The sequence below is a fragment of the Harpegnathos saltator genome, unplaced genomic scaffold, assembly GCF_003227715.2.
Source record: "Harpegnathos saltator strain DR-91 unplaced genomic scaffold, Hsal_v8.6 scaffold555, whole genome shotgun sequence".
In the NCBI taxonomy this organism is placed as follows: domain Eukaryota; kingdom Metazoa; phylum Arthropoda; class Insecta; order Hymenoptera; family Formicidae; genus Harpegnathos; species Harpegnathos saltator.
In genome coordinates, this window is record NW_020230377.1 from 993727 (window position 1) to 1021221 (window position 27495).

Here is a 27495-nt window from a genome sequence, read left to right on the forward strand (position 1 = left end):
AAAAATAATTTAATCCAAATTTATCAGTGAAGGAATGGACACGCGTTCGAATCTGCTGTATTTAAAATTACAGTAGTTTCTTCATTTTTTGATCAATTTTTCTCGCTCCTTTTTTTTTTTTTTTTGATCAGGGTCGAGTATTTAGTAGACTTTTGTAGACTAGCACTTCGTTTGCAATGCGAAACGTAAGATCGACCTCTATTTTTTGAAGAATTTATTGAGACAGCGTATCTCTTGGATGACAATGTTTAACATAAAGGGCAACAATTTAGTCATAAAATTGAGACGTACACTAATCGTCGTTAGATCTTAATATCACATTACGAACCCTACGTGGGCGACCGAACGTCTGTACATAATATAGCGCGACACTATAGGACTTGATATATATAGGCAAAAATCATGTGCATGTACCTCAGCTATAAATAATAAAATCTTTTGTAACGAAAACCGCTTGTGTGTTAGAGCACAGTTTATATAAAATTTCCAGATTGGATAATTTACCAAAAAAGGCTACTTTTCGATTGTCTAAATTTTGTGAAAGTCGGTAAGTTATGGTTTGTGTCTCGATTAAAAAAACCTTTCTAGTCGAGACTCAAATCATAATTTACTAACCTTTATAAAAACTAGTCGAAACTGAACTAAGCGTTTTTTGTAAACATTTAAAATTGCATTCGATTACTCGTTAAATTATATAAAATAATACCTTCGAATTTTTCACTCCAACGGAAATGCCCGTAGTACTTAATTTATTAATTCGGCTATAATTTTACGGAGGTTGGTAAATTGTGGCTTAAGTCTCGGCTAAAATCAGCCTTCGTTAGGTGGCGCCAGCATCTTTAACAAGTCAGCGTCGTAGTATTTCAATAAAAAAAAAAAAAACAGCGTCGTAGTACAACTCAACGATAAATTAGCCGTACTTTTTTTTTTCAAGTAGTACGACACAACGGCGTGTCAGCCGTCAATTTATTTTTAAATTTTATGAAATCACAGTTCTGTTACTTTTCAAGCAGCATGACTTAACAGCAGGTTAAAGCTGCTTTTATCCTATCAATAACTCCATTGAAAACAGTTGAATAAACATTCGTCTCCGTTTATCTGCGAGAAATTATATTTCTTAGCACTTCATGTGAAGTACATACACACATACATAAATGCGATGCATTCGCTCAATAATATTCAACCGTACAATTTAACATTTCACGTTGACGACACTTTAATCGCTAGAACAAGCTAGTTGCGGGAAAATGATCGATCCTTCCAAAAAATCTAAAAAAGGAGAAAGAAAGATAAAAGGAAGTAAAAGAAAAGGAGAGTGCAGCGATCAACGGATCGGCCGAACATCGCGGTTCGTATAGTAGTACCAGTCTGCGCCGAGCGTCCGATTGGTTAAGTTGTGTTCGCGGCATAGCGAAGCGTTTATATAAATGGCGCGTGCGACCTTTGCGCGGCTTTAATTATGACTCATTGTGCTGACTACACACATTCAGCCGGCTTTTCTCTTTCATCGGGGGAGACCTCGCCCCGGGCAGTGCGCGTTCTAATGCATTTGGTCTCGGCGTGTACGACGACGTCTGACAAACTCACACATAATCCCGAGAAGGGTCTAGAGACTCGACGAGGTTCGACTCGAAAGTTCACTGCACGTCTCATCGCCTTGGTCTCTCGGCCTCGGGAAATTTTCGCGGCGCCTAAGAATTTCATCTACGCGCGGTAAGTACAGACGATGCGATATATTATGTAAGCCAACATTGCCCGGGTAGAACAAAAAATCATGATAACATCAAAATGACATCAAAATGACGAGAAAATGACCGAGTCATGATGGAAAAATGAGTTTTCCTCGTCATTTTTATGTCATCATGATTTTCTGTTCTGCCTGGTTTTCGTTGATTCCACCGCAAATCATTTTTTATCACGGTGTGCGCAAATTTTTATACTGGTATGTGTTCTTTCGCGTGCCCTTCGGAGAGATTGAACTTGGGCGATTCGCCAAAATCGACCCAGGTAGAGTGGAAAATCACGGTCACCTCAAAATGGCGGGAAAATGATCACAAGGGATCTTCTCGATCGTGACTCGATTATTTTTTCATCACTCTGACATCATTTTGACATTATCGTGATTTTCTGTTCCGCTTGAATAACGTCCTCGAATCAAGTTCTGAAATTAAGTAAGATCGTGCAATTTATTGCACGTTGCTATAACATATATCTTTTTCCTTGTAAGTGGGTTTTTTACATGAAATGTGTACATAGTTGTTCGCAACGAAACGAGCAACTAATTTATTCCACGCATGCAATAATTCTCTATAAGTAAATAAATGTAGGATTTAAAGAGAATTTAGAATCACCAAAGGCAGATAATTTTCCTCCTCTCTTTCTCGTTTTTTCTTTATTGTAATTGGCGTGTTTACCTCTATCTGTGTGAGCAGGAGTGACTTAAATATTATCATTTTCACACTTCCGAGACTGTGACTCACTTGTAACGGTATTACAAAAAAGAACGCAGCACCGACAAGTATCCCATGGACGTTCTCAGAACCTGCAATTTAAAAAAATGTTAATATAACGCCGGCTTGCGATACGTTTTAAATGTATCTTGCATATCGACAAAATATTTTAGGTTTGAGTCTTTTCCTTTCATAGCATGACGAGACCATATATGTAACGAGCATATCCACCAAAAATATCACTTGATATTTCACGATTTACGTATTCTAATTATGAAACAAATCGGGAATGTACCAAAATTTAGCAGAGAAAGAGAGGGAATAGGGATATTTAACGACAATCTGAGGTTTTCCTAAATACTTTTGAATTGAAATATCAGAAACCCAATCAGAAAAAAGAAATTTTTTAAATATTTTTAAAAATATTAACAGAACATTTAGAAAACATTTTTAAAACGTTAAAAATAATTTTAAACGAGTTTTATTAATATAAAATAAATATTAAATGAACATAAAATAAACATTGAATAAATATTTTCTTAAACATCATTTTAAATGAAGAATTAATGTAAAATATATATTAAATAAATATTTTGTGCAATGAATGGAAGAAATGTAAAATAAATATTTGAAAAATGTTAAAAAAATTGTCTACTGATTGGAAAGTTCTTTCTCTCACGATCGAGCGTAACAAGAAGACTTACGTCGGTCAAAGTGCTGAGACAAAATGTGTTGAATTTTCCAGCTCTCAGACACAACGGCTTTTGCGATCTCGCCATGCATAGTACTATTATCCGTGCGTTTTCTGTCGACATGTTGTACCAATGGCAATCGTAAAACGCTTCGCAAACTTTAGCGCTCTGTGACAAAAATTTTACGGAAGGAAGTTCGCGCGGACGAACGGAAATGGAATTGATTGTAATCGATTTTACACTCGTTTCTTATTTTCGTTTCTTGCTCTCGATGAAACGTTACCTCGGTCAGTAGACTTTCGCCGACGGTACAATGAGCGTAGAGTATCAGCAGGACCAGAAATTGAAATATCAGGAATGTAACGAGCACCCCGCTTTCGCCCTTGGCGACATTCTGCACATAACACGACGCGACAATAAGAAATTGAGATCAATTATGGGACTAGACTTTCACCAAGTTCCGATTAAGCTGATCGATGATTGATTCAGTCAACAGATATATTGGACATGGACGTATATTGAGACATTGAAGGTAGAAGACACATAAAGACATATATTGAATATAGAAGGCTATAAAAGGAAATAAATAAATAAATTATATTATATTAATAAATAATTATAAATTAAATAAATTAAATAAAGTTATATTAATAAATAAATTATATAATAAAAGCTATCAATCAAACTCTTTTACAACATTACTCTCTCTACTTTGCTAACAAACACAGAATTCTTTAATTATTTAATTTTTGTTGGATGAAAAATTACTTAATTAGAATTGATGTAGGATTGATTTTGGTGTAGAATTTAGCCAATTCTGTCGATTAATTTTTGATTAATTTAATCGGACTTCGGTAAAAGCCATCCTCGCTCAGGCTGTTTTATTACTACGATAACTCACCGTCAAAATTTGATAACCAAGGATGCACACGAGAGAAGTGGCTCCTAGAAGATGAGCCAACAGCGTCACGCTGAATGCCTTTTCTATTGCTCTTCCCATTCTAAAATACAAATAACTACAACTTACAACAGTAATTGTGCGTTACACTCCTCTTGTCTAATTCTTTGAATAAAATTTCACCCCAAAGATGCGACAACAGACGGTAATCACTTGAATTTAGAAGAAACCCAAATAGACAAAAAGATATCTTTTAGATTTCTAAAAGATAACTTGCAATGTCTTGAGATATCTTACATTTTTTCCGAAGAGATATCTTTTAGGGATCTAAATGTTAAAGATATCTTTCAAGACATCTTTTGGATGCCTGTAGATATCTTTTAGAAATTCTATAAAGATATATCTTCAACAAAATCTATTTAAATATCTTTTAGACAACTTCTAGACATCTTTTGGAAATGTCTTGAAGATATCTCTTGAATATCTCTTGAAGATCTCTCTCTCTCTCTCTCTCATAAGATCTCTTGAAGATCTCTCGAAGATATGTCTTGAAGATCTTTCATAAGATACCTTTCAGATGTCTACAAGATACCGATGTTTACTGGGAAGCTTCGGATATATGAGAGCTCCGTCGATGAGAATAAACTAGTAGGAGCCCGTAAAAAAGACACATCGAAAAGTGCAGTGCTCTCGTGGAAAAAAAGTAGAAAAGAAAAAAAACAGAAACGAGAAAGAAACTTACTGTTTGCGAGCATGAGAGCTCACCGTAGCAATCGCAAATGCATGCGTACGACGTTCCGTATCTCGCGCTGGCAGCTGAAGGGATCGGTATCGATGTTGTTGATACGCAGAGCCAGCACCGACATTTGCCCGCAAATGTGAAAGACCAGGGTGACCATGATGCAGTCAGCGGCGCTCTGTCCGAAGCCGCTGACGAACACGAAGGGCAATTGCAGGCCGTACGTGATGACGTAGGTGCGCATGTCCTCCACCACGTGGAACATGTGAAAGCGATAGGGCAACAGATAAATCACCCGCGTCGCGTTCTCGCCGATCGCTACTCGCGGCAGACCTGGAGGAGCGTTCGATTGTCTCGTCAATAGCGGCTTCGGGAAATAACGTGCTCAATGTCCCGGCAACGTTTGAGCGTAGGTCGGTCACCAAAAAATACAATGTACAATATTGAGAATAGTTTTGATATAAATATTTGCATTTACTCGGAAACTCGAAAGATCTCAAACTCTCAAAACTCCATCCTTAAGCGAAGAAAAATGATTTGAACCAATGTATTTAACGAATGACCATTATTTTGCCAAGCCATAGGTGCGTACTTATTTAATTAATTTTTATTTTAACACAAAAGTATCGCATTAGGTCTATTTCTTTTTTCCAACTAATCGTCAAATATTGGAGTTCCTTTTTTACAATAATTATTACTTTCCATTCATTGTTGTTAAAAGAAATAGTAAATATTTTGTTTCAAAGTGGTCGGACACCGGAATGTGATCTTGAGAACTTTACGGGAACGTTAAGGGAAAATGTAACGACTCGTTACTTCCTGAGAACAATAATTAGTTCTTTCTCACAATGAGCAGTAATAAACGATTACTTTTGACGATTTGCTCCAGCGAGTTACTCCTCGAAGAGACTTTTTCACCCTTGACAATAAGGCAACGAAGAAAACAACGAAAAGAAAAAGGCAGACCGTTTTGACGTAATTGTTGACCGTCGCGGCCGATTTGACTCAGAAAACTGAAGAAAAATACGTGCGATTAATTGATCTAATTAAAATACGCGCACGTGTCTTCGCGTGAAATACGCCGGAATTAAATATAAATGACTCACCGCCTCCAAATATAATTATAATTGGTGTCAAATAATACGACGTGGCTGTCAACGCGACGAACACCATCAGCAACTTCACGAAGATCTTTGACCTGGCGTTATACGAGATGAACGTTTTCATTTCCTCGAACGTTCTGTAACACGTCCTATCGAAGTCCTTCATGGCCTCGGTTATGACCTCACCAATTTGACCGTTATATAACCGTAGTGCGCTCATTCGGACGAATATTTGCGAGAACGCCATATTCTCCGTTAGATTCATCACCACGCGCTCGAGGTCGCCGATGAAGAGGAACAGATCGAGGTATTCCAGAATCATTAGGAGGCTGAAGTAGCCGAAGTTAACGGTGAAAATCAAGTCGTTCGAGCGAAACGGCCAGAGCCCCAACGTCGACATCAGCCGTTTGTTCCACGACAGCACCTGGGCTGCGCGCTCCAGGTCCTTCTGATCCTGAAGAAACGATCGCGCTTTCTCGTCCGTACGTTCATACGATCCTTTCGAATTGGCGATACCGCGACTTCTCTAATTCCGATATTGGCTCGAGTTGCGAGTAACTTTCGCTTTTCTCTGTTTTTCTTGGCTTTCTTACTTCTCTTTCTACAAGTGCTGAAAGAGAGGAACGTTCCGAGCGAAAGGGAACATCCCGACTTTGTGGCAAGTTACTCGCTCGATTCAATATATCGATATGCTCTCTGAATGTTATTGAGACTCCATTCGAAAAATGGAGCGGCAACCGAATCGCTCGAAGCAATCGTGATTTATCGTTTACGTGGAAAAATCGTTCACGCAAAAAAAAGTATTCTATTTGTAAAGTTATTTTTCTCATATTCTAAGCGAAGCCTTTTACAGAAGAAGGATTCCTCTTTCGATAAGGCGATTAAAGTGAATCATTCATCTCAGATTTATCAGATATTATTCTAACTGTTTTCCTCTTATTTCAAGAGGATTTCCCCTTATATCAATTAATGTTCCTCTTATATGAAGAGGAATATATTGATTTGAATGTCGGCTTCTTTTGTTCAGTCATTACCTTCCTCGCGATAATTTATTGCAAGAAGTTGAATAATATATTCTTTCTTTTAACTATGTTTCATATTAGTTATGATGAACATCTTTGTAGCGAAGAAGTCCACAACAAAATTGATTAGAAATTTATTTGTTACGATGATCTTATTTCATTCGTGCCTACTTATTGTGGAACTGAAGTCAGAAGTACATTTATATATATACATTTATATATATTACTTTTCGCTATACATTATAATAATTTTATAATAAAATCCTACCGATAAAGATCAGTCGCAATTGTTGCCCCGAGTGGATTTTCGCTTGTTTCGAATGAGATTTCGGCGAAAGATTCAAAGAGCACAATATGACGTAACGCGAGAATTCGCTAATATTTGCAACTCACCTGCATCGCGTTTTTACGCTGTTGTTTCCTCGAGAGCTTGCACGAAACTGCATCGAACGTACTCGCGGCGGGGGTGGTGCAAGTAACGCTCATCGTCGCTGCTGCTGCTGTTGCTGCTGCTTTGAGCTGTCTATAGAATCGGGGAAAGCGGCCGATATCGCGCAGAGCCGGCGACAATTGCACCGAAAATTGACGTGCATACGTACGAATCGCATATGAGCGTGTTACTCGACCCACCTGCGCCCGCAATTTTATGCAAAATCGCCGCGCGCGAGCGACGTAGCGTCGTTCCACGCGCAATTAATTGCCGACGTCGACGATACCGATTTGTCATCATTATACCCGCAACTACGAGTCGCCGCTGAACGCTTCTGGGAATAATTGCGAAGGCAAGAAATCTCAGGCGCGCCTTATAGAACAATTATCGTAAAGATATCAAGTAGTCGCGACTCCGATCGTAATCCCAGGGCTGTAATTTAGCTATCGTAATGCGTTCCCTCGACCGCTACCACGTGGCCACGTGGTCAACTCCTGAACTTTTACCCGCTGAACTGAACTTTTATCATCCCGAGCGAACTCGTATCTCTTTTCGCGAGAGATTATTATTCGATTGACGTATCGTAAATTTTATTTCTCTTTCCTGTCCCTTCTCGAGAAAGAAGTCATACGCTATGCACACAGGAGACGACGAATAGCGACGACGAACGTACGTGTCCAAGTGCGGATCCAGGGCAGTTTCTACGTATATTTCTCTATTTGTAATATACAAATTCGATATTCGTGCGCCGTCCAGAGTGTTTACCACGCATGACACTTCACAACAGAGTGCGCAGCACCGACAGATACGCCAGTGAGGTTTTGATAATCTGCATCCAGTCAGAGAGGTAAAGTTCTATTAATAAATTCTATTAATAAAAATTCTATCAATAAAGATTCAACTATGTCGGTTGTGCCGAAAAACGGAAAACGAAATCTCACTGGAGGGATCTCGATTCAGGATCTTGTCTCGAAATCGTGTTCTTTTGAAGACACAGATAGTATAGAAATTACGGAAGAACAAATTCTACTGCCGAAATAGAACGAAGCGTCACTGGACTCACATCCGTGAAACCGTTCAAGGAGAACACGTAAAATTTCCCGGCTGTCAGATAGAGCATGACCTGGCTGCGAATCATACACATCAGGAGATTCCTCTTGCAGTTGAGCGGCATCTCGTACCAGTTGCATTGATAGCACGCATCCAGCACGCTTATGCACTAAACACAAAGCACAAGCGGCCGATTAACGCATTTCGCATGGATAGCATAAAACGATAAGCATAAGAGAAGCAAAAACTTCGTTATCTTTATCAATGAATAATAATTCGGTTACCCCTTTCGTGCCTGGTGGGACGTACTCGTATATGTCCTGGAACTTTAAAAATTCATATCTCCCACATAAATAAAGATATCGACTTCTTCTTGAGCTGATTTTAAAAAGGAAAGATAGAAATCTTCACACAAAAATCAACACCCTTGTTAGTTTCAAACTGCATATCTCGTCAAATACTCGTATGTAAAATAGGGTAAAAGTGAAAAATATATATATATTTCACAAAAATTAAGATAGCAAGTTCTTCTTCTGGGCTCATTTTGAAAGTCAATGTAAGGGCTATATGAAACAAAATTGCTACTTAATTTCAAAATGGCAGATTCAATATGGCGGACAGAAATGTGAAATTTTCTTGGATTTGAGTGAAACTCATTTTTCAGGAGTTTTTTGAGTCGCTGATAACGAATATAAAGTTAAAATTTTCAAATTCAATATAGTCATATCTAATACAGCTGACAAAATAAAAAAGTAAATAAAAAAGGTCGACTCAATTTTATTCACATTTCCTGGAATTTTTTGAAGCACGGAATGGGACAGAATGGAACTTTATACGCTGTGCATATTGAATTCGTCATTTTTAATTTTGAAATTTTGACTACAGATTCGTAATCAGCGATTCTAAAAACCTTTAGTAAGACATCAATTAGATGCAAATTATCCCTAGAAAAAGGTCAGACACGAAAGGGTTAAGTCAGTTAACGACCTGTTGAGTCAGTTGCTCGCCGATCAAGCAGCACCCGTAAAGCATAACGATCGAAATTACGGAGAAAAATATGAATGTACAGCAGGTCGCCAGTTCCGAGATGTCCAGGTTCTGAAAAACGCATTCTTGAAACTTTTTCCAACGGAATTCCACTCGAGAAGTAGAGAGACAGCCGAGTCGTCCTTGTTACACAACTTCGTGCGGCAGAAATTATTCTGCACCATCGAGTGAATCTTTCTGTTAAAAATTTCGAAAAGCCCGTTAAATTGGACCTTTGTCTCTCGTAATTCTCGTGATTCCGATCATAGAAGAGCTCGCGATGACGTACCATCAGGACCTGATACATCGAGATGATCAATATAACGCTAAGGCCGAAGAGCTCACTCATTAGAACCATGTTGAAAGCGTTGTCCACGGACTTCGCCATCCTTCAGGAGCGCCATGGCATTCCGGTCAGGTGACGAAGATGAGCAGATCGCAGGTGAGAAACATAAAGAAAAAGGTAAAGTGTTGTTGACGATACCGTTGTGCATATCGCATGAGATTGGCTCACCATATTATCTTGAGATGCATTTGGACGAAGCTGCGAATTCTAACCACCAGCGCATCCCGCGAGTACGCTTCTACGTTCTTAATGCGGTACGACAGAATGGACAACTCGCCGCAAATGTGAAACACTAAAATAACCAAGAGGCAGATCGCCGCCATGTGACATATGGAGTTGTAAAACATCGGGCACAGGTAAAGATACACGAGCACGTATGTCCGGGTGCTGGCGATATCGAAAAACGTGCGGATCCTGTAGGGTAAGACGAAAGATCCCGTGCCGTTAATAAATTCTGCGCAGAAAAAGAGAAATGCTGGACAGTGAAACGGCAAAATATTCATATCGATCGTAATATCGATCGACCTGGCCACGCCGCGGTTAGCCAAATGATTTTTATGCTATTGTCAGTGAGAAATCGATTAAAACGTGAAATTATTAATATCGAAGTATATCTTTAAAGTCGATAAATCGATTAAAATGTGAAATTATTAATATTGAAGTATATTTTTAAATCAGAAAAACAAACGTCTCGTTAATGTAGAATTGAATTCTGTAGAGTCTGATTTCGAACTCTAATCTTGACAAAACTGACGCTTGATTCTTTATTTTCAAAAGATTATTTCACTTTTTATGCGTTTTAGTCGCCACAGGGCGACTTGGGTTGGCCAAGTCTATTGTAAAACTTTGGTAAACAAAGACAATGAATCAAAGGACATTGGTCCTTCTTCTGAGGAACAGAAACGAAGGATATATTTCCCGCCTGTATACCTTGATCGTCGGCCGAGAAACTCATGAGCGGTCTAAAATATAACAACATCACCGTGACGAACATGCCGACGATCGAGCCATAGAGAAATATCTTAGACGTGTAATTGTAACTGTAGTAAATCCTCTCTTCCTCGGGATCCTCGAACTTCTGCTCCATCATGTCCTGCCTCATCACGACGATGATGCGCTTCAGCAAGCCGCTGCAACGGATCATACACACCATTGTGAAAGTGGTGGTGTAGGCCATCGTCTCTACGAGATTCATCACCATCAGCTCAAGATCACCGAAGACCTCGCAGAAATTCGCGTACGCCATGACGAGGTACAGCATAAAATACAAGATGTAAATCGCAAAACGAACGTACGTACGCTCGAACGGCCATATCCCCCCGATGGAGAAGATCCGTTCTAAGTGAACGAACAAATCTTCGATATGGCCGACATCAGTCTGCAAGAATCAAGAAGTTCAGAATGAAAGCGTAACGGGATCGGGTCGTATCTTATTTTTCTCTCGCTTTTCGAGTTTGCATCAAAGGAAGAACTTCGAGTGAATGAGACATCACAATTCCTTTCCCTTAAGAGTACTTTTATTCCCCAAGACTTTCACACTTACAGTATAGTCCTTGCCAGACTTGGTCTTCGCGCATATCGTGGATCTTTTCGAACGATACATTTCCCTTTACGGCAACGACGAGATTTGGATCTACTACGTCGAGAGAGAAAGAGGAGAGAGAGAGAGAGAGAAAGAAAGAGAGAGAGAGAGAGAGAGAGAGAGAAAGAGAGAGAAAGATTCTTCAGTTGCTTTATTTCCCCATGTGTGATGTCCTGATAACTGAAATGACACACACGATGGTATATCCAACGTGAAGAAAACTTGTGAAGATAGTCAAAAGTTACCTATGAGGTCGAAGTAGCCGAAAATATCCGCGTGTAAGTATCGCAGGAAGATAGAGAAATTTTTTTTGGCTAATTTTTACATTTTGCACTCGCCATCAAAATGGCGATCGATTGGCAAACACGAAAAGATGAGAAGGGTGCAACAAGTTCCAACAAGGAATATTCGCGATTCACGAAAAATAGCCGTGCTCTCACCCTCGCAACCGATCGCCGAAGTTGTGCTTCTTCATTCACCGATTATCCGCAACTGCGACTCGATGATGTGATTGGGGCTTAATATTATTAAACTTAAGATTTGAGGACCGAGCGTTTGCGACGCGCTCGTACTTGCCTGATTTCCGTTGTTGGTTTGCGCACGATTAAATGTCCGACGGTCGTAATGTATACACAGACATCTGTTATATTCATCCAAACCGATATTAAGGCATTAAGCCATTATTAAACGTCATTTTACCTAGCGCATCGATTATCTTACCGTCTCGCGTTTATGACGAAAAGCAAACGCGCTTATAGCATTTTGTGGAGGAACTATCGCGCAGCTATTTTTAACATCGGGTAGTCGACGAACTTGTCCAATGCTTCGCGAAGTCTCAACCATAGTCATGGCTGTCGACGTGGACATATCGCGGATATTCTTATTGAAACTACGTTGACATATTGTATTTTATCTTTGATATTTTATATCAAAGTCACTCGCTGAGTCACACATCGGTATTGAGCTTGAAATTTGCCGGTATGAAATTTACTAGAAACTAACGAGAAACTAGAAGTTGAAGATCGGCAAAAATCGGCAAGTAGACACACGTTAAAATCTCATTGTTTCTCCAAGCTATTATTATCAGAAATATATCAATAACCTTTTTCACTTGTTAGTGTCGAAAAAAGTATTGGAAATATCACATCGACTAACATCACATGTCATCGACATGTGAGAGAAGCAAGCTGTAGCAAAACGATAATATTTACACCAATTTTATTTATAAAAATTATCTTTCGTTATCTTTCATTGTGTACGAGCAGCTTAACGGAGAGATTTGTATCGAAGATTATTATTGATATAAGGCAAGGTATTTATTTGACGCTGGTAAGTTCATGAATTCATCAAAATTATGGGGTCATCAAATACAATTAAAAATCTAGTTTTGCTTATGCCTATATCTCGTCTTGTAGATAAATTTTCGCGTATTCTCCGTAATTCATATTTCGAAAAATATTTCGAATCTTCTCATGCGAAGACTTTTTTCGAAGACTTCTCACAGGAAGTTGCGCAATATGGACAAGTACGCCATCGAAGTTTTCACTATCTGCAAACGAAATGAATTATAAGAGAACATGTACAAGTTCACATCAAGATAAAGCACACTTAAGTACAGTGAACCTAACTTGTCGACTTACACTTGTGAATGTGTTCAGTGATAACGGGTAGAATTTACCGGCGGTCAACACCAGCGGCTTTTCGGGTCGGATCATACAAATACTGAGAATCTTCCCGCACGACGGCGAAATATTGTACCAATCGGTGTTGTAAAAAGTGTCGCGCAATCTGACGCTCTGAGTGGAAAACGAGAGATTTCGCATGGAGTCGCTGCGGCAGAAAGGTCACGACGTTTTTTCTTCGAACGAATTTTGCAACGCATCCGTATCCAATAGCAACTCCGTTGAATAAGTATCGTAGGATAAATTGTTCCTCTTGCGAGTACGTTCCGAGGTACGTTCAAAGTGAAAAAAGCGTCGCGACCTTCCTTCCACCGGCGTTGAAGTCGAAGAAAATCGATCAGGCTCGAAGAAGAGAGAAAAGGAAAGGAAAATAGTCGCCTATGATTTATTTATCGATGCGAGTTTGTAATAAGAAAACTCACCAAGTCAGCTCGATAATTACCTCCTTAATGAGGCATTCTCCGATGTAACAGTACGCGAAAATCGTGCTGATCACGCAGCTTGTGTACAACAAGAAAGTCACGACGTTAGTGCTGGCGCCATTCACCGAATTCTGAAATACAATTACATTTTACTCGCAAACGACAAACCTAATCTCTAGAATTTATTGCAAGTGTTATGTATATTAATTGTCAGACACCTTGTATAACGTTAATTGATAGATTTGGTGAGGCTTCCACGTTATGGAGAAATTTTTTAGATTTTGCTTTAACTAATTTTGGATTAAAACCGCGTTTTCTTCTTACTGAATTTATCTGTTTTCAACAAGCTAACGACGACGAAACAAATTCACACGGCGAAGCCAAGATCAGTATCGTTATTCTTCGCGATCGATCGATTAATCGATGTCTGAACCAGACGCTTAAGGCCATCACACACAAACGAACTTAAGGCCATCACAAATGAACGTAAGCAGTAAGACGTAAGCAGTAAAGAAACTGACCAATCACAATCAATTATTCTCGTAAGTTTTAAAATGGTGTCTTTAAATTTCGATTGTGATTGGTCGATTTGCTTACTGTTTACGTCTTACTGCTTACGTTCAATTGTGTGTGATGGCCTTTAATATCTCAAATCGTGGAACTTACCGCGAACATATGATACGTAGTCAAACAGAGCAAGAAAACGGTGCCTAGAGTTTGCTGAAGAAATATCATACTGAAATTGTTTTCCAAGATCTCTGCTAATCTGGAATGCGCCGAGTATATAATCTCAAGATTATATTATCATGTTGTTCCCGACATCGAAAATTTTATTCATCGCGCGATCCTACAAGGACTATTCCACGTCGTACAAGTATGTAGCGTTCGCGATCAGAAAATAAAAATTGCAGATATAAAAGATTGCAAACTAGAGATGTGCGAACTATTCGAATTCGAATCCCTATGATTCGAATCCGAATAATTCGAATAGGAGTCAAATACATTATCGTATGCATCAGCAACAAAACGGGCCATCTGGGCTTGTATATTTGAACCCTTAACTTGTAATTAACTTAATTAACTTATAATTAATAACTTAATTATAAATTACTTTAATTATTTGAATATATACTTTACTTTAAGATGATATGACAATATCAATATTCCCTTTCACATTAAAATCTTCCATCATTATTTGCATGTTTAATAGTCATGTTACATTTTTTTATGATTCGATTCGATTTCATTCGATTCGATTCGAATTCGAGTGAAATTTCATAGATTTGATTTGATTCGAATTCGAATTTAGAAAATGAGATTCGATTCGATTCGATTCAACATAAAAATTCTTGATTCGCACATCTCTACACAATACCAGGATATGGATGAAACGTCTTTTCGTTCAAATCCCAATTTGGACAAGGATATTTTCCGATTATACTTCTCACTTTAACTTACACTAAGTGGAAAAGGTAACGAAAAAATGCAGCTACGAGTTCGATCCTATCGGACGATCATCCTTTGTAAAAAGAACGCGCAAGCGCGCGCCAATGACAATAAACCCAGTCAGAACTGTAACGTTGATTCGATATTGATTGATTGAGTTGAAATGGTGGACGATGAAACGTTGAATCAACGTTAATTCAACCCTCATCGACGTCGAATCGACGTTGTAGTTCTGACTGGGAAATAAACTCACTTGATTAGCTGACGATGCCTCAATACAATGGTACCGATATGATGATTATAATTCTCGTGATCTTTCAACAATTGTTCGATTTTACACGACAGAACGGCGAGTTGGCCGCAGATGTGGAGGGCCATGCTGAGTACGAAGGAATCCGGTGCCGAATAGCCGCACACTATCGTCGGCAAGGCAATTATTTGATAAGCGCAAAGGCAGAAGTAGGTGGTACTATCCTGGATTTCGAAGAAAGGATACGTCCGGTATGGTAATTCGTACGAAGCGTTACGAGTCGATACTGCGTAAAATAATGTTATTTCTAACTCCTTATCGTTGTTACCACGTGCCTATCTTACGTGTGTTTCTTGTAAATAATATGCAAAATTATACGGTGTATTTTATCTTCTAAACGGTACGTCATACTAATACTTTATTAATGCGTTGAGTAATCGCACAGAGTATCGCATGTATCGATTTATCGTTTACTGTGCAATACAACGCTTCAACGCGATTGCGAGTTTGAGAAATTACTTTTTCTAAGGTAACTCGTTGTATTATATGTGGCGTATTAAAAAAAAAAACAACTGCTTACGGTTATCGCTGTTGCATTTGTTAATTAATAAATCCATTTAATAATTATGTACTGTAACTTTTTGTATTTTTTAACTTTTGTACTTTTGTATCGTTTTTAATAATTACGTAGTTTTGTATAAACAATAACAAAAATGTTATCGATTTCGTTATTCAAGAAGTAACGGTCGTTATTCAAGAATGAATGGAATAGAAGAAGATCGGAAGATCGAAAATTATAACGACTCGTTAATAAATAAACAATTTTCGGTCAAAGTAATTGAGAGAGAGAGAGAGAGAGAGAGAGAGAGAGAGAGAGAGAGAGAGAGGGAGAGAGAGAGAGAGAGAGGGAGAGAGAGAGAGAGAGAGAGAGAGAGAGAGAGAGAGAGAGAGAGAGAGAGAGAGAGAGAGAGAGAGAGAGAGGGAGGGAGGAAGAAAGAGAGAGAACGAGGAAGAGGAAGATCTGGAATAATGAAAGTCGTCGGTGAATTCTCGAATAATTTTAACAAAATTTGCACGATCTCCAAGTCGTGTTTGCCCTCGACAAAGATATATCAACGTCTAATCATCACGTTTATACCACACGCACATATCGCATTCTGTATTCATGCCAGAACATACAAAAGCTCGACGATACGGGCGATAACGTATCACGAATTGTCGCGAAATACAGAAAAATACACGACATTCGTCGTACACTTACCTGTCCAGTTTTCGAGAAACCCCATTATATAATACAATATAGTCGTTAACGTGGCCAAGCCTAGCGACACTTTGATGAATATAAGTGCGAACTCGTTGTAATGCAAATACAACGCCTTCTCCCGCGCGTTGCTGTAACTCTTGGCCGAAAAGTCGGGCTGGATGGTGTTTAAAAAGTAGACCATTATCCTGCGGCTGCGCTCGCATATGAGCATCTTGCCTATTATCATCGTGAATAGAACGTTCTCCGTCAGATTGGCGACGATGTATTCCGGCTTGCTGAAATATTTGACCAAGTGAGCCCCTCCCATGGTGCAATGGATCGCCACGTAGACGAGGAAGAATACGAACGCCACCCGATTCACTTTAGTAGGCCATATTCCGAGAATGATTAAGAACCGTCTGTTCCACGATATTATCTTGAACGCTCGGGTGAATTCCGTCTAAAAGAAAAATCGGGAGATCGTCGTAAGATCATATATACCGGATGTATCTGACCACCCGTCCATCTTGATTTTTTAGTAAACGCGACATTTTAGAAAAAAATATTTTAGAGAAAAGTTGTTTAATTTCAAGAGGAACATAAAATAATTACATCAGTTTGTTTACAGATGGCGCCACTTTCGAGATTCACTGATCATTACTTTTCTTAAATGGAAATTCCAACTTTTTATTATATCGTCTTTTCTTACCAATTAATTTAAACAATTTTTGTTTGAGACATTTTTTTATTTGCCTAATATTTAAAGAAAATTTGGTAACTTTTTCAACATTTAACTTACGATATCTTGTTAACTGTTTATGGAAAGAAAAAATGATATTAGACTTCTTTACTCTATTTGGTCTCAAGAATATATTGTTACAATAGAGCCCTGATTTTTGACTAATTTGATAATTTTAAAATTTCCAGAAATCGATAAGTTAACAAAAGTTAGGGCATTACTGTAGCAATATATTCTTGAGATTAAATAGAATAAAAAAGTTTAATACCATTTTTTCTTCCAACGAACGGTTAGCGAGATATCGTAAGTTAAGTGTTGAAAGAGTTACCAACTTTTCCTTAAACATCTCAAAAACTATTAGACAAATAAAAAAATATCAGACAAAAATTGTTCAAATTAATTCGTAGAAAAAGATGATATAATAAATAATTGAGATTTCCATTTAAGAAAAGTAATGATCAGTGAATATCTCGAAAGTGGCGTCATCTGTATACAAACTGATATAATCGTTTTATGTTCCCCTTAAAACCATACAATTTTTCTCTGATACATTTTTCTCTAAAATGTCGCGTTTACAAAATAATCAAGGTGGACGGGTCGTCAGATACACCTGGTACATGACTCGAAAGAGAGAGAGAGAGAGAGAAACATCTACAATATTATCCGACCGGGCTCATCGTAACTACAACTCACATTCGCCAGATGCAGTTTTCTCAAAAAAAAAAAAAAAGAAAAAGGAAAAGGAATAAGAAAAATTATCAAGGAAAAAATATTATATTAAAAAATATACAAGAAGATGAAAATAAATCTATGCAAAACTGACAGAGTTTCCGTCTATACTGGACGTTCCACTTTTACCGAATAGATTTATCAAACGCTCGGAGAAAGATAGCACTCCAATGCAAGGAGCAAAGAATGCAAATGAAAGTAACAAATGCTAAAATAACTGATAGAGGAGAGGAGAGACAATTGCAAATTCGAATTTACACACTTGCATGATTCGCGCACCTTCGACGCGTGTTTACAGCCGACTGATCGCAAGAGTCCCGTGTCTGCTCCGAAGTTAACTTCCCATCGAAGAAGAGGGAATCGTCGATCGTGTAGAAACGAGGGGACACGGTCAATTATCCTGCAAGATTAATAAACTGGTCTCGTTGTCTGCCTCGGAATGCGACGTCGGAAGGAACATAATGAAGCGGAACGTAATTGTAAGCTAGCGTTCGTCTGAAATATCGTAGGTACACCATAATTATAGCTTTCCCCTAATGTTTCCTCTCGTTTCACATATTATAAGACCTCGTTCCGTTTTGTTCTTGACGTGCAATAATACCGAAAGATACCCATTTAGCCGGTTCAGGCTTATCGTGATGTTCGTCAGATGTCTTTTTCTCAAAAAAAAAAAAAATAAAGAAAAATGGAGAGAGTGAAGAAAACGGCAGAGGAGAGAAAAAAGAGAAATACGCTTGTTAGAGAGCCACACTTGGGAAACACAGCAGTTGGTGCGCAACCATTTAGTGGCCACTATATCGCAAACTATAGCATTAATATTTCTATTGTCATATGTGTGAAACTCTTGTTGTATATTCTTTCCAGTCGCACATATTGTACTAATAACGAGTGTTTGTGTGAGAGTGAACGAGATAGCTGCTCTTGCATCAATTATATCGACCATACTACGTGAATCAACGAGACGGGCATGTTTAAAAATAGTCGCCAAATTCAACTGAATGAAACGCCCACGAGTGGCCGGTGGGTGATACGAGAGCCAAGATAAGCGATAAAAAATCGATAATAACAAGTAGTTCTATTAATTGTTAATCGTTCATTAAGAGTCTTGTTCCGCGGAAATGTCAAGTTTGCAGACGACCGAACAAATATCGAATAGCAAGATAAACACGCAATTTCCGAGAATAGCGATAATCAGAGAGAGAGAGAGAGAGAGAGAGAGAGAGAGAGAGAGAGAGAGAGAGAGAGAGAGAGAGAGAGAGAGAGAGAGAGAGAGAGAGAGAGAGAGAGAGAGAGAGAGAGCGAGAGAGAGAGAGAGAGAGAGAGCGAGAGAGAGAGAGAGAGAGAGAGAGAGAGAGAAGAGAGAGATGTTATCAAATAATTTACAATCGCTGAAGCGTCAAACTGAAGCTCACTGCCTCACTCTGTTTACCTCATGTTGCTCCATATTGCTTAACAGACAGAATGATAAGAATGTGTAATAGTAGCGCGTACAATAGAGCGGTGTGCAGTCTTGATCGAACGTGTTATCAGTTAAGGTAGTAAGAGCCATCCGAGCCGATTATTAGCGCGGTCGATTCAGTGAGTTCAATACTTCTCTTCTTGTTTTTCACCAGGTTTATTCGAGATTTTTCCGTAGATTGGGAATGGAGAGGTAATATATGGTTGCATTAAATTCTAATAACAGAAAATTGACGCGAGATTCTCATGAAAACATTGCTAATCTGGCAACCTCACTTTGTGTCTTTAACGCTTTCATCATGACCTGTAATAATATTATGAAATATATTTACAGATAGCAATACGAGTGTAGCGGAAAATACACGCATATGATGGAAAATAATTAAAGATCGAAAAGATTCCCATCGAGAAGCATCATCATGATAAATGACGATCAAAAAGAATATCCAAAAAATCCGCGTCAAAATGCGAATGTCATCTCTCTCCTCACTTATTGGTAATTTCACTTGTCAGCAGTGTTTACTGAAGTTAACGATAAAAGCATTGGCGAATTTAACACTTAACGATCCAATACAGTGAAATATACTATTCACGAAATCACGAATGCATGTGACATTGATGGTATAACTAATATGAAATGAATTTCAATTAATTAATTACACAGTAGTCAAGTTTTATCGATGTATTAACGTAACAACAATGTGCTAATTTGAATTAAATTAACATATTAATAATATATAAATGTTTCGACGCGCAGGTGGACTCGAAAAATTTTCCGAGTTGGCTACAAGAAGGAACTGGAGGAGACCGATCTTTACGCTACCCTTACGCAGGATAGAACAAGCTATTTAGGTGAGATCATTGCTAAAGCTTGGGAGGCAGAAGTGGAATCATGCGCGAGAAGAAATGAATCGAGCAATAAGAAGAAGAACAGCTTCAAGCCGCAATTAATCAGAGTACTAGTGCGCTGCTTTGGAAAACCATACTTGCTGATCGGGATAGCGGAAGCGATTATGGAATTATTCTCCAGGTATATGAATCTCTGAAGAAATCAGAATTAACCGATCACACCTGCGCTTTGCCGCATTGATAGAGTACAACTTGTACAATTGAACTCCAACGTTGAGTTCTCTCGTTGCTCGCTAATTCGTAAATTCTAAATAATTTCAATTGCATTGTAGAATATATCAGCCATTGTTGCTTGCTACTTTGCTACGTTACTTTGAAAAGAGCAAAGAAGAATGGAGCGACGAAGTCTATTACTGCGCGGCTGGTATAATTGTGCTGTCTATTGTTGACGCTTTTATTACACATTATAGCATACACTACACTATGCACATAGGATTAAAAATCAAAATCGCTTGTACTGCACTCGTTTACCAAAAGATATTAAGACTCTCCAGTTCCGTGCTGGATAACGAGACGTCCGTTGGGCAGGTAAGTCAGATGTCGAAGTAAATTTGGTAGAAAATTAGAAAACTTTGTTACTCTACTTATAAATATAAACAAGACCAATGAAAAAATGGAAGTATCAAGGAAAATGAGAGGAGGGAAAAAAATATTCATTCTCACCATTTTTAGATGGTAAATTTTCTGAGTAGCGACATTACTAGATTGGAAATGTCGTTGATTGATCTGCACTACATTTGGATCTCCCCCATTCAAATGATGATGATTATTTATTTCATATTCCCCGTGGTTGGATGGGCAGGCGTATTGGGAATAACTGTACTTTTGCTATTTATACCTTTTCAAGGTAAGTTGTATCAAGGTAAATGTTATAATAATCAAAAAAGGCTAATACGGTAAAACATAAATGTTCACGAGTCTCGAGTCTAAGAGCAATAATTCGGATATAAAATTGGAGATCTCAAATGAGATTCAATGAGACGCAATAGTACCATGCCATGCGTACTTGACATAAGCAAATGTTGCAAAGTGTCGAACGAAATGTACCATTTCAGTGTTCTTGGCGAAGAAGATCACACCTCTGACGATTAAAACGGCAGAGAGATCGGACAACAGACTCAGATTGATGAGTCAAGTAATCGCCGGCTTACAGGTGATAAAAATGTACGTTTGGGAAATTCCCTTCGCCAATCTCGTGGAAAGGGCGAGAAAGTGAGTATTTACGTTGAAACTCATCAACAAACGTTGCAACCTACGGAGATAAATTCAAGCTATCGTTCGTTATCGCAGCACGAAAATTGCATAGTCTGTCGATATACATATCCTTAATTCGAATAAATTAGAGTCCTGCAACGTATCGGTGGAAATGTCACGAGCATAAATTCGTGAGACGGTCTTTAAACGCAACTTGATTCTTTCCAGACGCGAGATGGGCGTGATAAAAAAATTTTCTATCCTGAAGCAAATGGCACTCACTCTCGACTGCTACGTGCCACGACTCTGCGTCTTCGTTACGATATTCTCGTACGTGCTGCTCGGGAATTTTATCAATGCCGAGAAAGTGTATCTAGCAACGGCGTACTTCAACGTGTTACGGAACTCGATGATCTTTGGATTCGCAATGGGTAAAACTGTCGAGGAGAATAAAAATCAAGCCTTGGCGCACAAGTGCGGCTTGCGTTTTTCTTTTTTTTTGCGACACACTGTTATAATATATATATTAGGTAAATCGGAAAGTTCCGTCCATCTAGCGGCAAGTAGCTATAGCTAGAACTGTCGTTAACCTCTAATGTCGAAGCTTAATGATTTGTTTTGACATCTGTCAATAACATTCGGTACATAAAGGTATACGTTTGCATCAATAACATTGTTTTTCACTGCATCGAAAATGTCGAAATTTGAGCCAAATAAGCGTCATTTGCGCGAAGTGTTAATCTTTTGCTTCAATTGGAAGAAACTGTAGCTGAAGCTCATCGAATGCTTGTAGAAGTTTATGGTGATAATGCTCCTTCCGATGAAACATGCAGAGAATGGTTTCGACGCTTTAAAAGTGGTGATTTTGATATAGAGGATAAAGAGCGTTCTGGACGGCCAAGAGTATTCGAAGACGAAGAATTGCAGGCATTGATGGACGAAGACCCATGTCAAACGCAAAAGCAACTTGCAGAAGCATTAAATTATGCTCAATCTGTCATTTTCGGTCGTTTGAAAGTCTTAGGAAAGGTTTACAAGGAAGGAAAATGGATCCCATATGAACTGAAGCCAAGAGACATTAAAAGGCGAAGAACCACCTGCGAAATTCTGCTTGCTAGGCAACAAAGAAAGGGGTTTTTACATCGTATCATCACTGGGAATGAAAAATGGATTTATTTTGACAACCCCAACCGTCGAAAAACTATTTGCGATCCCAGCCAATCCTCAATATCGACGCCAAAGTGGAATATCCATGGAAAGAAGACAATACTCTGTATTTGGTGGGATCAGAAGGGTGTGCTGTACCACGAGCTGTTGAAAAGTGGTCAAACAATCACAAGGGATCTCTACAGAGAATAAATGGTCCGTTTGAGCCGAGCATTACACGAAAAATGACTATGAAACGAGAATATGAAACGAGACAGCATAAAGTGATTTTGCTTCATGACAACGCTCGGCCTCACGTCACAAAATCTGTCAAGGAAACATTAGAAGCATTTCGCTGGGAAGTGTTACCCCATGCAGCTTATTCACTAGACTGTGTCCCTTTCGACTACCATTTGTTTCGGTCGATGGTACACGCACTTGCTGACGAATGCTTCAACTCTTATGAAGATGTCGAAAAATGGATCTCTGACTGGATAGCCTCCAAAGATGAATCATTCTTTCGCCGCGGAATTCGCTTGCCGACCGAAAGATGGAAAAGAGTCATCGCTAACGATGGATAATATTTTGATTAACGTACTTTTTCATTTTGTTTCTTAAATAAAGCCATACGTTTTGTAAAAAAACGGACAGAACTTTCCGATTGATCTAATATATATATATATATAAATATAAATTATAATTTACAATGTATATACAATTATACGTATATATGTATATATATATATAAAATAATATATATTTATATATATAAAATTATACGTACTAATAACGATGTATATACATAAATTATAACAATAAACGCATTTTCCGTAGGTCTTCACCAGTTAGTACAAGTACTGGTGTGTTGTCGCCGTTTACAAAAATTCATGACTCACGCCGAGATCATGAAAACGGCGGAGGAGCCGTGCCAAACAACCAAGAACTCGTTTGCACTTCGTATGACCGATGTCAATGCCAAGTGGCAGGATGATGCCAAGGAGGACACGTTACGCAAGGTGAACTTAACCGTGCTGCCAGGGAGCCTCGTGATCATCGTCGGCTCGGTGGGTTCGGGCAAGAGTAGCCTTTTGCACGCGATACTTCGGGAACTGCCGTTGGCGAGTGGAAGCATCGAGAGTCATGGGAGGATAAACTACGTCAGCCAACAGCCGTGGATCTTTGCCTCCTCCGTCAAGCAGAACATCCTGTTCGGTCAGGCGATGGATAAGTCGCGTTACGACCGGGTAATTAGAATCTGCCAGATGGAATCAGACATCAGATCGTTCAATCACGGTGATCGCACCATCGTGGGTGAGAGAGGGATCAACCTGAGTGGTGGTCAACGCGCTAGGATTAATTTGGCTCGGGCGATCTACAAGGATGCCGATATCTACCTGATGGACGACCCACTCTCCGCCGTGGATTCCCATGTCAGCAGACATATCGTAGATGAGTGTATCTGCGGCTACCTCAAGGTATTTTCTAAATTTCTTTAAATGAAGTTTCGCAGAATGACAAGTTCGAGTAACTTTTCACTCGTATAGTGCAAATTCTCGAGCTTGATAATGAATTGAAGAAGAGTACAGAAAGAAGAAAATCGCATATTAAAGATTCACATTTTCAGTGGAAAAATAACGCTCTTAATTTGATCAATCTATTTCGTTTCTGTTTCGTTGCATTAAAGGAGAAAACAAGGATCTTGGTGACGCATCAGCTACAGTATTTGCCATTCGCCGACCAGATTATCGTGATGAACAACGGTAGTATCGAGCAGATGGGCACTTTCAACGAACTGCAAGCCATGGGTCTGGACTTCATGAAGTTACTGAAAACGATAGACGCGGAAGATGAGAAGACTCAAGCGAGAAAGCCCCAAATGACACAGCGGCAGATGTCAACGCACGAGATCAGCACGAGCGACGACGCAAACTTGGCCGACTCACCGGTCGAAATGCGCGAAGCGATGGCGAAAGGTCGCATGTCTAGTCGGGTGTTCTTCGCTTACTTTAAAGCGAACAAGAAACCTTTCATGAGCGTATTGATGTTGCTGATCTTCCTAGTGAATCAGATAATATCCAGTGGTAGTGATTACTTCATTGCGTTCTGGGTGAACATAGAATCGAACTCGTGGCGTGAGACCGACAATGGTACGATGGCGTTCCTCTGGCAGGGTCCGTTCTCGCGCGACGTCACGATCTACACTTACACCACAATGATCGCGATCATCATACTGCTGTGGAATTTCCAAACGATCGTGTATTTCAACGTGTGCATGTGGTCCTCGGTGAATCTGCATTCCAACATGTTCCGCAGCATATTACGGGCCACCATGTACTTTTACAACACCAATCCAGCTGGTCGCATATTAAACAGGTACGAACTGATTCTCAGGAAGATAGTAGATTAATTCCCGCGGTGGCTGTTATCCCTCTTCAATATTATATGATATTAATAATTAATATTAATTATTAATACTTCATACATCAATCAATTTCATTAGGTTCGCCAGGGATATTAATATCGTCGATCTGATGTTGTCAATGTGTATATTCGACATTATAATCATCGGACTCGGTTTAATCTCTGTGGTATTGATGGTAGTAGCTATTACCCCATGGTTGGCTATACCTACTGTGGTTTGTCTCTGCATCTTCATCGCTTTCCGTACGGTATACATCTGCACTAGTCGTGCTGTTAAACGTCTGGAAGGGATAAGTAAGTGAAACACATGGTATTTATTAAAACGATTATTTACAGGCGTGACAAGCTGTAATTTTCAGCTGGAAAAGTAATGTTCTAGTAATGACAACAATTAGAAATAAGTTTCAAACAAAAGAACCAACTATTATTTAACAAAACAATCATTCTTAGCTCGTTCACCGATCTTCGATCATCTTGGAGCGTCTCTGCAAGGTTTAACGACGATCAGAGCATTCCACGCCGAGGAGATATTAGTGTCGGACTTGTGCAGACATCAGGACCTTAATTCGTCCGCGTGCTACCTCTTCTTAGCCACTTCTCGAACTTTCGGCTTCTACATTGATATAATATGCCAACTTTACATCGGCGTGATAATCATAGCTTTCACCATGTTCGACTTGGCTATGGTAGGCAACATCGGCCTGATTCTCACGCAGATCATGTCACTGACGAACACATTGCAATGGGGAATCCGGCAAACGGCCGAACTGGAGAGTCATTTGACATCAATCGAGAGGATCCTCGAGTACAGCCACTTGGAAGAAGAGCCCATGATAGACAGCAAACCGGAGACCAAGCCGCCAGACAACTGGCCGACGAAGGGCTTCGTAGAGTTTAAGGAGATGAAACTAAGGTACAGTCGTGAAGGCGCTTATGTGCTGCGGGACATCAACTTCGTCGTATCGGCTGAGGAGAAGATCGGTATCGTCGGTAGAACCGGTGCGGGCAAGTCATCCTTGATCAACGCTCTCTTCCGTTTGGCCTACATCGAAGGAGAGATATTCATAGACGGCGTCTCCACAGGCGCAATCGCCTTGCACGATTTCCGCTCGAAGATTAGTATTATTCCTCAGGAACCGTTCCTTTTCACCGGTAGTCTGCGACGAAATCTCGACCCGTTCGACCGGTATTCCGACGCGATGCTATGGCAGGCGCTCGAAGACGTCGAATTGAAGGATACAATCTCCGACTTGGCCGCAGGATTGGATACCAAAGTCTCCGACGAGGGTTCGAATTTCAGCGTCGGTCAGAGACAGCTACTATGCCTCGCACGTGCAATTATCAAGAACAACAGAATCATGGTGCTTGATGAAGCGACTGCCAATATTGATCCGTATACTGATTCTCTCATACAAAAGACAGTTAGAACAAAATTTATAAACTGCACTGTGTTCACTATTGCTCACCGATTAAATACTATCATGGACAGCGATAGGATATTCGTAATGGATGCTGGGCATCTCGTGGTAAGCGAGTTTTTCTTTCTTTTATTATTATTCATTTACTGCCAGATCTTTTCGGAAGGAAAAACTGACGCGATCCAATATATAAAATTGCTTGCAGGAATTTGATCATCCGTACATTCTTTTGCAACAGAAAGGTCGTTTTTATAACATGGTACAACAAACCGGTGCTGTAATGGCCGAAAATCTTACGGATATAGCCACAAAAGTAAGGATTCAATCAATTTCAGATGTTAAATCATCCTGGATATTCAACAATTTTTAGGGCAATTTTTTTAAATCTTTTCTGGTGAACTAATAGTTGCAATATCAAATTGGCAAAATATATTTATTAGAACATATTTAAATGTAAGAAAAATAATTATTGTACTGAAAAATCGTTTTAATTTTTTGCAGAGTTTCTATGAGAAGAATATGCTATCACCCAGATAACTATAGCTTTTAACTAAGTGTCAAATTTCCTGGAATATCGTTTCATCGTTTCATCGTGAGCATACCGTGTAATTTGTCGCATATTACATATGCGAGAGATTTACTCTTTATAATATAGTGAAATATTTGTTTATGAATATAATTTTATTTATGTTTTTCATCCATTTTTATATGGCAAAATTTATACAATTTTAAATTTAGTAAAGTGATAATAGATATGTAATATACGTATTTATTGCGCAAAAGAGCTAGAAAGAATAAAATTTATTTTTAAAAGTTTCAAAAATGTAAAAATAAATATTTTTTTCCCGTAGCTATATAAATGCTCACAATACCAAAAACTCACAAAATTTTACAGTACTTAATAAAAATTGAAGTTTTCTCGCAAGGTAAGTGTCATTTAATTGAATGCGATTTTTTCATTCTCCGAACGAAGAACAGAGAAAGTTGTGTATCGATAATCGCAATTGATCACTACGATAATTCTAATAATTTATATTTGTCATACACATAAATGTCATATATATAAAATCTTTACATAACAAATATATATTTGTTCCGTT

General features: G+C 38.9%; 4 protein-coding genes across 14 annotated transcripts; 1 reads left to right on the forward strand and 3 right to left on the reverse strand.

Annotated features, from left to right (window-relative positions):
• The first annotated feature begins 1176 nt into the window (after positions 1-1176).
• Positions 1177-27201, forward strand: LOC105182245 (probable multidrug resistance-associated protein lethal(2)03659). 6 transcript variants are annotated; one of them, XM_025303511.1, is made up of 14 exons: positions 1177-1713; positions 18148-18328; positions 19642-19803; positions 20065-20337; positions 20489-20744; positions 20889-21063; positions 21272-21428; positions 21639-21841; positions 23391-24031; positions 24241-24929; positions 25057-25271; positions 25428-26503; positions 26601-26708; positions 26897-27201. In XM_025303511.1, the coding sequence occupies exons 3-14, from the start codon at positions 19727-19729 to the stop codon at positions 26930-26932; spliced, it is 3906 nt and encodes a 1301-aa protein (XP_025159296.1). In that variant the 5' UTR covers positions 1177-1713; positions 18148-18328; positions 19642-19726; the 3' UTR covers positions 26933-27201. The 6 variants fall into 6 exon arrangements, with proteins under 6 accessions (XP_025159296.1, XP_011137842.2, XP_011137845.2 ...); XM_011139540.3 differs by lacking the exon at positions 18148-18328; XM_011139543.3 differs by lacking the exons at positions 1177-1713; positions 18148-18328 and adding an exon at positions 15344-15389.
• Positions 2168-7431, reverse strand: LOC105182288 (odorant receptor 85b-like). 2 transcript variants are annotated; one of them, XM_019840962.2, is made up of 7 exons: positions 7298-7431; positions 5886-6336; positions 4806-5112; positions 4044-4143; positions 3426-3536; positions 3155-3310; positions 2168-2542 (listed from the first exon to the last, which is right to left on the reverse strand). In XM_019840962.2, exons 1-7 carry the CDS (start codon positions 7388-7390, stop codon positions 2492-2494), a joined length of 1269 nt encoding a protein of 422 aa, XP_019696521.1. In that variant the 5' UTR covers positions 7391-7431; the 3' UTR covers positions 2168-2491. The 2 variants fall into 2 exon arrangements, with proteins under 2 accessions (XP_019696521.1, XP_019696522.1); XM_019840963.2 differs by lacking the exon at positions 3155-3310.
• LOC105182243 (odorant receptor 4-like) lies at positions 8104-10718 on the reverse strand. 4 transcript variants are annotated; one of them, XM_025303520.1, is made up of 5 exons: positions 9925-10390; positions 9700-9799; positions 9372-9482; positions 8398-8553; positions 8104-8163 (listed from the first exon to the last, which is right to left on the reverse strand). In XM_025303520.1, exons 1-5 carry the CDS (start codon positions 10257-10259, stop codon positions 8113-8115), a joined length of 753 nt encoding a protein of 250 aa, XP_025159305.1. In that variant the 5' UTR covers positions 10260-10390; the 3' UTR covers positions 8104-8112. The 4 variants fall into 4 exon arrangements, with proteins under 4 accessions (XP_025159305.1, XP_025159304.1, XP_025159306.1 ...); XM_025303519.1 differs by having other exon boundaries at positions 8112-8553; XM_025303521.1 differs by lacking the exons at positions 8104-8163; positions 8398-8553 and adding an exon at positions 10687-10718 and having other exon boundaries at positions 8988-9799; positions 9925-10210.
• On the reverse strand, positions 10725-18148 carry LOC105182244 (odorant receptor 22c). Of its 2 annotated transcripts, XR_003113657.1 has the most exons (8): positions 18112-18148; positions 16400-16841; positions 15142-15424; positions 14109-14208; positions 13463-13573; positions 12979-13134; positions 11300-12887; positions 10725-11134 (listed from the first exon to the last, which is right to left on the reverse strand). XR_003113657.1 is itself a non-coding variant. In XM_011139536.3 (7 exons), exons 1-7 carry the CDS (start codon positions 18115-18117, stop codon positions 12837-12839), a joined length of 1149 nt encoding a protein of 382 aa, XP_011137838.3. In that variant the 5' UTR covers positions 18118-18148; the 3' UTR covers positions 10725-12836. The 2 variants fall into 2 exon arrangements, 1 of the variants encoding a protein (XP_011137838.3); XM_011139536.3 differs by having other exon boundaries at positions 10725-12887.
• Positions 27202-27495: the final 294 nt, after the last annotated feature.